The 12,116-nt window shown below is 48.1% G+C and overlaps 1 protein-coding gene across 1 annotated transcript in view; it reads left to right on the top strand.

Moving 5' to 3' along the window:
* ZBED4 (zinc finger BED-type containing 4) overlaps positions 1–11,195 on the top strand; it is a 30,134-nt gene extending 18,939 nt beyond the window's left edge. The window contains exon 2 of the mRNA XM_033233526.1: positions 6,077–11,195. Within this exon, the coding sequence (XP_033089417.1) occupies positions 6,406–9,921 (3,516 nt within the window). The 5' untranslated portion in view covers positions 6,077–6,405 and the 3' untranslated portion in view covers positions 9,922–11,195. The remainder of the gene's footprint in view (positions 1–6,076) is intronic.
* The last annotated feature ends 921 nt before the right edge of the window (positions 11,196–12,116 follow it).

Below are 12,116 nucleotides of genomic sequence, written 5' to 3'. Positions count from 1 at the left end.
CCGAGGCAGGCGGATCACGAGGTCAGGAGATCGAGACCATCCTGGCTAACATGGTGAAACTCCATCTTTACTAAAAATACCAAAAATTAGCTGGGTGTGGTGGCGGGCGCCTGTAGTCCCAGCTACTTGGGAAGCTGAGGCAGGAGAATGGCATGAACCTGGGAGGTGGCGCTTGCAGTGAGGCAAGATTGCACCACTGCACTCCAGCCTGGGCGACAGAGCGAGACTCCATCTCAAAAAAAAAAAAAAGTATATAGTTGGCTAGGCGCGGTGGCTCACGCCTGTAATCCCAGCACTTTGGGAGGCCGCAGCAGGTGGATCATGAGTTCAGGAGATCAAGACCATCCTGGCTAACACGGTGAAACCCCGTTTCTACTAAAAATGCAAAAATTAGCCAGGCGTGGTGGTGTGCACCTGTAGTCTCAGCTACTCAGGAGGCTGAGGCAGCAGAATTGCTTGAACTTGGGAGGTGGAGGTTGCAGTAGAGTGAGGCGCGGTGATATGAGGTGTGCTGCATCGGGTCTTCCCACCTCCTCACCCCCACCCTGCAGCCCCAAGAAAGGCTCAGAGAGAGTCAAGACCAACCTAGAATGAGATGTCTGTTTTGAAGAGAGAACGGCTGGGTTCTTTTCGACCCACAGAGGTGCATGGCCCACCTTGTAGGTTGGAGCGGGGAGCATGGAGGACAAGGTTGTCCTGGAATGAGAAAATAAGGGCTGGTGAACGGGGCAGCGCTGCCGCCAGGGAGGACAGATGCCTGAAATTAGAAAGGACATCCCGGTGGAGCTGGCCCGTGCCAAGAGCAAGAATGAGCTTGAGTCCTGTGACCCCTCTGAACTGTCTTACTGTTTGGCTCTAGTACTGTTTTGTGGCGGCCTTACAACCTTTGCAACATCGATGGCCCTGTCGTCTGCCCATCAAGGCAGTTGTGATTTTCTCTGACAGCCGCCTCCTGCCTGGGCAGGCTCCCATCCAGTGCTGGGTAGAATATGCTGAGGGGAAGCGCTCACTCTTTCCCTGATGAGTATGATGGGAGCTGCACTGTTTTCCGGATGCCTCTCATAAGACTGAAGACATTTCCTTCTATTCCTGGTTTGCTCAGAGTTTTTGCTGTGAATAGAGGTGGAAGTGCTGGCAAATGTTTTTCTACGTCGAATAACATGACCATATGGTTTTCCTCCTTTTGCTAATGTATTGTTTTAATTTTTTTTTGTTTTCCCTGAGATGGAATCTTGCTCTGTCTCCCAGGCTGGAGTACAGTGGTGCAATCTTGGCTCACTGTAACCTCTGCCTCCCAGGTTCAAGCGATTCTCCTGCCTCAGCCTCCCAGGTAGCTGGGACTACAGGTGCCCACCACCATTTTTGTATTTTTAGTAGAGACGGGATTTCACCATTTTGGCCAGGATGGTCTGGATCTCCTGACCTCGTGATCCAGCTGCCTCGGCCTCCCGAAGTACTGGGATTACAGGCGTGAACCACCACCACGTCCCGCCTTTTTTTTTTTTTTTTTTTTTTTGAGACAGAGTCTCACTCTGTCGCCAGGCTGGAGGGCAATGGCTGGATCTCAGCTCACTGCAACCTCCACCTCCCAGGTTCAAGCAATTCTCCTGCCTCAGCCTCTTGAGTTGCTGGGAAAACAGGCGCATGCCACCATGCCCAGTTCATTTTTGTATTTTTAGTAGAGACAGGGTTTCACCATGTTGGCCAGGCTGGTCTCGAACTCCTGACCTCAGGTGATCTGCCCACCTCGGCCTCCCAAAGAGCTGGGATTACAGGTGTGAGCCACCGTACCCAGCTTGTCCATTTCATCTCAGTTGCAGAATTTATTTTTATAAAATTTTTTATATGTTTCCTTACTATCCTTTTATACCTGTAGGATCTGTAATGATATCCCCTCTCTCATTCCTGGTAGTGGTAAATTCTGTCTTCTCCATTTTTTCCCTAATCATATTTGTAGAAGCTTATCCATTTTATTGCTCTTTCCCAAGAACCAGAGTTTGGTTTCATTGATTTTTTTTTCTTTTTTTAAAAATTCATTGATTTCACATCTTTATTATTTTTTTCTTGATGCTTACTGTGTAAATTTGCTTTACTTTTGTGATTTTTTTCTTTGATACTGTGCATAATGTAAGTGTTATTTATTTGAAAATATTTTGGATTTTTTCAGATGTTATTCTATTGCTGAGTTTTTATTCAGTTCCCTTGTCAGAAACCGTTCTTTGATTTTGGTTCTTTTAAATGTATTGAGGTTTGCTTTATTGTCCAGAGAAGAGTCTGTCTTGGTGGAGGTTTTGTGTGCACTTGTAAATAATGTGTATTCTGTTGTTGTTGGTCTGTTCAATAAACGTCCATTAGGTCAACTTGGATAATAGTGTTGATTTGAATCTTCCGTGTCTTTACTGATTTTTATGTACTTGTTCAGTTACTTATTGAATAGTTCTGTGGAAATCTCCATCTGTGATGGTGACTTATCTTGTCTCCCTTTAGTTCTGTCAGCTTTGCTTCATATGTTTTGAAGGTTTCTTTGCAGGTATATGCCCCTTTGGGAGAATGCGCTCTGAATGAATTGACCCCCTTGTAATTTCCTGACGTTGTTTATTGTATTTAGTATGTTATTCTTAAATCTTTACCCGGTGTTAATATCGCCACTCCAGCTCTCTCTTGATTTGTATTAACGTGGTGTACCTTTTCCCATCCATTTGTTTTTAACTCTTTTCCTGTTTGCCCCGAGAACACTCACTGGCAGTGCTTGCAGCTGCAGCGTTTACCCCGAGATAAGTTTGCCACGAAATCTCTCGTTTTCATGATGACTTCTGCGTTGCTCGAGTTTATCGACTTTGGAAACAAAAGACCTCATTTATTTATGGCATTCTGTTTTTAGTCGTGGTATTTCCACTTACAAAATATAGGGATTCTCAGTTGCTGAAAACGTCAAATCCCTAGAAGACACAGCGTTCCCACGCATGGTGTTAACATCATTCTCAGTTGCTGGCCAAAGATTCCTTTGATGAATCCAGTTTTTCCAAAATAGATGATTCTGATGATTCAGATGACTCTGATGTTAGTTCTGTTTAGAAATAATTCCAAGAACAGTTTTTATGTTTTATTTTCACATTGAAAATCAGTCAGATTTACTTCAGCCTCAAAGAGTGTGTTTATGTAAAAGTAAATGAGCGCTGGCAGTGAGCTGCAATTTTTTTTCCTAAATGAGAAAAGGATTAAGCTATTTGTGTCTTTATGTTTAAAGCATGTTTCTTGTAGGCAGCATATAGGAAGTCTTGCTTTTTTATTCAGTCTGACAATCCCTGTCTCTCTAAAAACACAGCTTGCTTGCTTGCTTATTTATTTATTTATTTATTTATTTATTTATTTATTTTGAGATGGAGTCTCGCTCTGTCGCCCAGGCTGGAGTGCAGTGGCTCAATCTCAGCTCACTGCAACCTCCACCTCCCAGGCTCAAATGATTCTCCTACCTCAGCCTCCCAAGTAGCTAGTATTACAGATATGTACCACCATGCCTGGCTAATTTTTGTATTTTTAGTAGACACAGTGTTTCCCCACGTTGGCCAGGTTGGTCTTGAACTCCTGACCTCATATGATCCCCACCCCGCCTTGGCCTCCCAAAGTGCTGGGATTACAGGTGTGAGCGGTGTCCTGGCCTAAAAAACAGCTTTATTTGGGTATAATTGATATACAATAAACTACACATATTTACAGTGCATAATGTAATATATATCCATATCCATATATTATGCGTAAACAGCTGCTATGAACATTTGCATATGAATCTTCATATGGACATGCTTGCTCATCCATAAACCCATCCTGCAGGCAGCATGGACACACACATCCCTCCTGTGTCTTGTGCCCCTCGTGGCCCCGCCTCCCCCAATCACAGATCTTCCTGTTCGCCTCCCGCACTCTGCATGATTGTTTGAGATTCATCCGTATTGCATGTATCCATTCATTCTTTTGTTGTTGCTGCGTAATGATCCATTGTAGGGATGTATCACAATTTGTCTTCTAGTTTTTAGATATTACATATAAAGCTGCTGTGAATTTTATATGTAAGTCTTCATACAGAGGGTGGGCGTGTTGGCTCATGCCTGTAATACCAGCACTTTGGGAGGCCGAGATGGGCGGATCACCTGAGGTCAGGAATTCAAGACCATCCCGACCAATATGGTGAAACACTGTCTCTACTAAAAATACAAAAATTAGCGGGTGTGGTGACAGGCAACTGTAATTCCAGCTACTCGGGAGGCTGACGCAGGAGAATCATTTGAATCTGGGAGGCGGAAGTTGCAGTGAGCCAACGCACCACTGCACTCCAGCCTGGGTGACAGAGCGAGACTCTGTCTCAAAAGAAAAAAAAAAAATTCTTCATACAGAGATAGGTTTTCATTTCTCTAGGAGTAATAATAACTAGGGGTGAGCTATGATTGTGCCACTGCACTCCAGCCTGGCCAACAGTGAGATCCTGTCTCAAAAAAACAGCAACTGTCTTTTTTTTTTTTTTTTTTTTTTTTGAGACAGAGTCTCGCTGTGTCACTCAGGCTGGAGTGCAGTGGCGCGATCTCGGCTCAGTGCAAGCTCCGCCTCCCGGGTTCACGCCATTCTCCTGCCTCAGCCTCCTGAGCAGCTGGGACTACAGGCGCCTGCCGCCACACCCGGCTAACTTTTTGTATTTTTAGTACAGATGGGGTTTCACCGTGTTAGCCAGGATGGTCTTGATCTCGTGACCTCATGATCTGCCCACCTCGGCCTCCCAAAGTGCTGGGATTACAGGCTTGAGCCACCGTGCCCGGCCCCCAGCAGTATTATTAATAGCTCCCTTTCACTCTCAGCAATGCCCTGGTTTAGAAAATACATGATGTGGTGACTTCAGTTCTTGGTTCCTGCATGGTGGAGGAATGTCAGGTTCAGCTCCTCCCAGTGGGGGTGACCCATGCTGGCCAGGCTGGGGATGGCGCACCTCTCCTGCCCATTTGCCACTCCCTTGAAGAATTCTCCCACTTTCTGGCATGCCCAGTAATACCTTATAAAGTAAGTTTGTGGCAGGCGCATTGGCTCACACCAGTAACTCTAGCACTTTGGGAGGCTGAGTTGGGAGGAGGGCTCACGCCCAGGAAGTCGAGGCTGCACTCCAACCTGGGTGACAGTGAGACTCCGTCTCCTCAAAAAAAGTTTGTTGGAGGTTTTCTAGAGTCTGGCTTTATGATAGGATATTTATGCTGCCATATTACTGAAAACATGTTTTTGTTGCTACTTGGTTTTAGTTCCTTATTAAACTGGGTTCTCCTACCCCACATGACTCCATCGTCCTCTGAGCTTCGGCTCAGTTACACCCTTACAGCTCCTGCCCCTGTTCTCTCCTGTCTTTGTAACACCATGTTCCTTCATTCCAGCATTTACCATAGCTGGAATCTTGTGGTTCTTGGCTGTCAGGTCCCGTGACTGTCTCCTCTCAGCTGCGTTTTCCAGCACGACGCAGCGTCACGTGGGGACGGGGCATTGAATGGGTGACAGAAGGATAGGCTGGAAGCAGTTTACACCCACAAGACATCTTTCCTTTCTTAGATGCAGGAACCACCATGGTCCATTTTATGTTCAGCTTTTCGTCTGGGTTGATGATTTCATATGTTAGCTGAAGTTTTTCTAATTCGTATTTCATGTATCAGGTCTTCTAGCAAGGTAGGATGAATTGCTTTCAAGGAATTCAGCTTTGCTGACTGTAGCAGCTGTGAGTACCTCTCATGAACTGTTGGAAGGATGAGGGCATAAATTCTAGATGAAGCAACCTCTTTATACCATTCTAGGTTTTAGTTCATGTTCCCCAATCCTTTATTAATAGGCCACTTGCATATTTTTCATGTCTCTATTTTTTGCTTATTTTGCAATTTGGGAGTATTTTCATTGTGTAAATGGATTGCAGGAAGTCAAGGAACAAGTTTTTCTATTCCAGTTTTCCATTATACAGTTTTTTTCTATACATATTTAGGCTGACGTAGCCATGATGGTAGAGATTAAAATGTGTGATTTAGTTCCGTGCTTAATTTGATTTCATCTCTTATAGGTAATGCACAAGGGTCACGTGTTTGCTCTCAAGATGACCAGGCAGATCCTGTCCTCAGGACCAAAAGCACGTCTCTGCTGCACACATCGTTGTCTACACCATGAGGATTTAGTAGCAGGACTCCTGGAAAGCAGTGATCTATGCTCAAAGACCATGAGTCACAGATTCTTTTCTTCAGTACTATTTTTGATTAGCCATATTTATAGGAACATCCTGAAAGATGGAATTATGATGAAAAAGTGAAGATAATCTACATTCGGGGGCACAAATGAGCATTTGGATCAGTTTTTTACGAACCTAAGATACAGCCAGAGTAGTTATGGTCAGTCATGGAGAATAACTTGAAAACTTGTCCCAAAGAGGACGGTGATTTCGTTTCTGATAAAATAAAGTTTAAAATAGAAGAGGAAGATGATGATGGAACTCCTCCTGATAGTCTGGAAAGAATGGACTTTAAAAGTGAGCAGCAGGACATGAAGCAGACGGACAGCGGTGGGGAGCGAGCGGGCCTCGGCGGGACGGGCTGCAACTGCAAGCCCCCAGGGAAGTACTTGTCTGCAGAGAGTGAGGACGACTATGGCGCGCTGTTCTCCCAGTACAGCAGCACCCTCTACGACGTGGCCATGGAGGCCGTGACCCAGAGCCTCCTTTCCAGCCGGAACATGGGCTCCAGGAAGAAGTCTCCAGCCTGGAAGCATTTTTTTATCTCTCCCCGAGACAGCACTAAAGCAATATGCATGTACTGCGTGAAAGAGTTCAGCAGAGGCAAAAACGAGAAAGACTTGAGTACCAGTTGTCTCATGAGGCACGTGAGGCGCGCACACCCGACCGTGCTCATTCAGGAAAACGGCAGCGTGTCTGCCGTGTCCTCATTCCCCTCTCCCTCACTTCTGCTTCCACCGCAGCCTGCGGACACGGGCGACCTCAGCACCATCCTCTCACCCATCAAACTTGTCCAGAAAGTGACGTCTAAGATCCCATCCCCCGATCGAATAACAGAGGAGTCTGTGTCTGTAGTTTCTTCTGAAGAAATCTCCTCTGACATGTCCGTTTCAGAGAAGTGCGGCAGAGAAGCAGCCCTGGTAGGGTCGCCTCCCCACCTCCCTGCTCTCCATTACGATGAGACTGCAGAGAACTCAGCGGAGAAGAGCCTTCCACTTCCGAAGAGCACCTCCGGGTCTAGGAGAAGGTCCGCTGTCTGGAAGCACTTCTACCTGTCACCACTGGACAACTCCAAAGCCGTCTGCATTCACTGCATGAACGAGTTCAGCCGGGGGAAGAACGGGAAGGACCTGGGCACAAGCTGCCTCATCAGGCACATGTGGAGAGCACACCGCGCCATTGTGCTGCAGGAGAACGGGGGCACGGGCATCCCGCCTCTGTACTCCACCCCTCCCACCCTGCTGCCTTCCTTGCTGCCGCCAGAGGGGGAGCTCAGCTCTGTGTCCTCGTCTCCGGTAAAGCTGGTCAGAGAGTCCCCTTCGGCCTCCTCCTCCCCTGACAGGCTGACTGAGGACCTGCAGTCTCACTTGAACCCTGGAGATGGGCTGATGGAAGACGCGGCGGCCTTCTCATCTTCTGACGACGTGGGGGAGGCCTCGGCGTCCTCTCCCGAGAAGCAGCAGGCTGACGGGCTGAGTCCTCGATTGTTTGAATCTGGCGCCGTCTTCCAGCAGAATAAGAAGGTCATGAAGAGACTGAAGTCGGAGGTCTGGCATCACTTCTCCCTGGCCCCCACGGACAGCCTCAAGGCCGAGTGTCGGTACTGCGGCTGCGCCATCAGCCGGGGGAAGAAGGGTGACGTGGGCACCAGTTGCCTGATGAGACATCTCTACCGGCGCCACCCAGAAGTTGTTGGGAGCCAGAAGGGCTTTCTGGGTGCCAGTCTGGCAAACTCTCCGTATGCCACTTTGGCCTCTGCAGAAAGTTCCTCTTCCAAACTGACTGACTTGCCAACAGTGGTCACAAAAAACAATCAGGTTATGTTTCCTGTTAATAGTAAAAAGACCTCAAAACTGTGGAATCATTTTTCTATTTGCTCCGCAGACTCCACAAAAGTCGTGTGCTTGCACTGTGGCCGGACCATCAGCCGGGGGAAGAAGCCGACTAACTTGGGTACCAGCTGTCTTCTGAGACATTTACAGCGGTTCCATAGCAACGTGCTGAAAACCGAGGTCTCAGAGACCGCGCGGCCCTCCTCTCCGGACATCCAGGTGCCGCGGGGCACAGAACTATCAGGCACTTCCTCCTTCGATGACACCAATGAGAAGTTTTATGATTCTCACCCAGTTGCCAAAAAAATCACAAGTCTCATAGCTGAAATGATTGCACTTGATCTCCAGCCATATTCTTTTGTAGACAATGTTGGCTTTAACAGGCTGCTTGAATACTTGAAACCTCAGTACTCCCTCCCTGCCCCTTCCTACTTCTCCAGGACAGCTATCCCAGGTATGTATGATAATGTGAAGCAGATAATTATGTCCCACCTGAAGGAAGCTGAGAGTGGTGTGATCCACTTCACGTCTGGAATATGGATGAGTAACCAGACCCGTGAGTACCTGACCCTCACGGCCCACTGGGTTTCCTTCGAGTCATCGGCCCGGCCGCGCTGCGATGACCACCACTGCTCGGCGCTCTTGGACGTGTCGCAGGTGGACTGCGACTACAGTGGCAACAGCATTCAGAAGCAGCTGGAGTGCTGGTGGGAAGCGTGGGTGACCTCCACTGGCCTTCAGGTGGGCATCACCGTCACCGACAACCCCAGCATCGGGAAGACGCTGAGCGAGGGGGAGCACTCGAGCGTGCAGTGCTTCAGCCACACGGTGAACCTGATCGTCAGCGAGGCCATTAAGAGCCAGCGGATGGTGCAGAACCTGCTGAGCCTCGCCCGGAAGATCTGCGAGCGGGTGCACCGGTCGCCCAAGGCGAAGGAGAAACTGGCCGAGCTGCAGAGGGAGTATGCGCTGCCCCAGCACCACCTCATCCAGGACGTCCCGTCCAAGTGGAGCACGTCCTTCCACATGCTCGAGCGGCTCATCGAGCAGAAAAGGGCCATTAACGAGATGTCCGTCGAGTGTAACTTCCGAGAGCTGATCAGCTGTGACCAGTGGGAGGTCATGCAGTCTGTGTGCTGTGCGCTGAAGCCCTTCGAGGCCGCGAGCCGGGAGATGAGCATGCAGATGTCCACCCTCAGCCAGGTCATCCCCATGGTGCATATCCTCAACAGGAAGGTGGAGATGCTCTTCGAGGAGACGATGGGCATTGACACCATGCTGCGCTCTCTGAAAGAGGCCATGGTGAGCCGCCTGTCCGCCACCCTCCACGACCCGCGGTACGTCTTCGCCACGCTGCTGGACCCTCGCTACAAGGCCTCCCTGTTTACGGAGGAGGAGACGGAGCAGTACAAGCAGGATTTAATCAGGGAACTCGAACTCATGAATTCTACCTCAGAGGACGCGGCTGCCTCCCACAGGTGTGATGCTGGCTCCTCGTCGAAAGACTCTGCCGCAGAGGAGAGCCTGTGGTCATTGGTGGCCAAGGTGAAGAAGAAAGACTCAAGAGAAAAGCTGCCTGAAGACATGGTGCTCGCGTATCTGGAGGAGGAAGTGCTTGAACACAGCTGTGACCCGCTCACCTACTGGAACCTGAAGAAGGCATCCTGGCCGGGGCTGTCCACGCTGGCCGTCAGATTTTTGGGCTGCCCTCCGAGCATCGTCCCTTCAGAAAAGCTGTTCAACACGCCCACTGAGAACGGCAGCCTTGGCCCATCCAGGCTCATGATGGAACATTTTGAAAAACTTATCTTTTTGAAAGTGAATCTTCCCTTAATATACTTTCAGTATTGAAACTCACAACGGCACCACCAGGCCAGAGGCGTGGCTGCCCCAGCGTTAGCAGCCCGTACCGGGTCTGTGACCCGCTCCGCCCAGGGCCGTGCACGACATCAGACCAGGCACTCTCAGGGCCGCCCTCCAGCTCACCAGTGTCTCTACGTGCCTTACCCCTTTTCCTTCAGGCAGGTTTTGCGGGGTGTTCTATTAAGACGTCCACTAAAAATAGCTTGTCCTGTCAACTATGAAATATGGTGACTAGATTTTAATTCATAACTGTAAAGTTTTTTAAAATTTTGGGCTAGTAATTTGTTTTACTAGAATGACAAAGAAGATGTAAACAATTTTATTCTGTAGGCTTTTTACTCAATTATGTACAAACCACGAATCAGGTACTGTAATTTAGTTAATTATTGCTTTAATTGCAACGATAGCTTTTGTGGCTATCAAATGAAATCTGTAAATAGGAGGTGGAGGGCAAGCCATCCTGACTGAGCAGTTTTTAACCGCAGGTTCTAAAGTGTCCCGCGGAGTACAGATAATATTCTGGAAGGTAACTGTTTACTACGACAGAGACGTGGCATTTGGAAACGAAACGTAGATGTTTCATGGAGCTTATTTTGAGAACTTTCCCATTTCAGGTTTCTGCATTCAGGCTTTACATGGTCAGTTAACTCAGAGATACCCCAACTGTTTATCATCAGCTCCTCTGAAATGTGATCCGTTTGTAACTGTGCTCATCACTTCGCCAGTGCGTTCGATGACACGCTGACGGCAGGTGGTCCCTGCTGAAACCCCCACTCCTCCGCTTCAGCATCTCCACACTCTGAAGCTGTCTTTCGAAATGTGTGCACTGAGCCCCTTGTTTGATCACATTTGTGTAAAGTTTTTTTTAGAAGCGATGGCTTATTAACAGGGAAGAAGCTTGTTATATTACAGTTGTAAGAATAGCCTTAGGTGTTTAGATTTTTTTTTTTTTTTTGATGATAGGGAAGATGCAGCCATCACTGGGATATTTTAGAATCCCAAGGACATCAGAATGAAGTATCAGTTGTCAGATTCTTTTAACAATTATGTCTTCAGAGAAAAAAAGATTCCTTTTCTCATTTTAAACCAATTAAATATTCTGGGTGAGACAGATCACTCATTTGCCTACGACCTTTTAGAAAAGTTGTTGTTTTGTTGAAATACTGTACCTACGCTTAATCTAAATTTGCATTGACTATGTTTTAGTGTATTTATAAATGGTGAACTCAGTTTCTGAAATTAAACTTTTTATTTGCAATTTTCTAGTGCTGGCAGACACTGGCTTTTTATTTTTAGGATAAGAAAACTTGGGCAGCATTTGAAATTTCACCTTAACCCCAGACAGGGCTCCGGGGAAGTGGAGATGTCATTCTTACAACAGCAGTTCTGATCACGGTCATGGTGATGACTTTCCAGGTCTCCTGTTCAAGTCGTGCCAGAATGCAGGAGCCGGTGGGCAGCCCCGAGGGGTTGCCTTGGCCGCAGCCTCTGTGCATGCCCTTCCTGGTGCCCTCTCACCTGGTAGCTGTGCACTCGTTCCCATGAGAACAGCCTGCTTCCAGAATGCCCAGGAGTGCTGGTCAGGGACAGTGCCCGTGAGGCTGCAGAGGAGGTGGGGTCCACGGCCCACCTATCTCTCCGTCGCCAGCAGCTCTGGCCAGTGTCATCCTGGTGTAGAAAGGGTTGTGCACAGGATAGGAGGGAGCCACAGTTCTTGCTCAGTTGTGCCCACGGCCAGCTTGCAGTCCTGTGTTTCTTAAGATTGTATTTGGAATGGTAATATCCTTAGAATTTTGGGATATTGAGCTTCATGGATTTTCTCTCCAAAACAAGCCAGCACAACCAACTGTAGCAGAATCGTACCCACTCGTTCACTGGACGGGGACGAAGTGCTCTCCCTTCTCCAGGGGTTGGGCTAGTTCCTGGGATGCAACAGAGATTTCCGTGGACAGTCTCTGGTCTCATAGAGCATATAGTCTAATCCAGGATTGGCAAGCTGCAGCCACGGACCCAGTCTGGCACTCTGCCCGTTTTTCTAAGTGAAATTTTCTTGGAATACAGTCACAGCTGTTTTTTTAACATGTTGTCTTGGCTACTTTCAGACTGCGACAGGATAATTGAGTAGTTGTGACAGAGGCCACAGGCCCACTGAAAGGGCCAAACAGGGCTGAAAACACTCACTG

The sequence above is a fragment of the Trachypithecus francoisi genome, unplaced genomic scaffold (genome assembly GCF_009764315.1).
Source record: "Trachypithecus francoisi isolate TF-2019V2 unplaced genomic scaffold, Tfra_2.0 Lachesis_group14, whole genome shotgun sequence".
Classification (NCBI taxonomy): Eukaryota; Metazoa; Chordata; class Mammalia; order Primates; family Cercopithecidae; genus Trachypithecus; species Trachypithecus francoisi.
The sequence above is the reverse complement of the archived record's forward strand: the minus strand, read 5'-3'. Positions and strand labels throughout refer to the sequence as shown.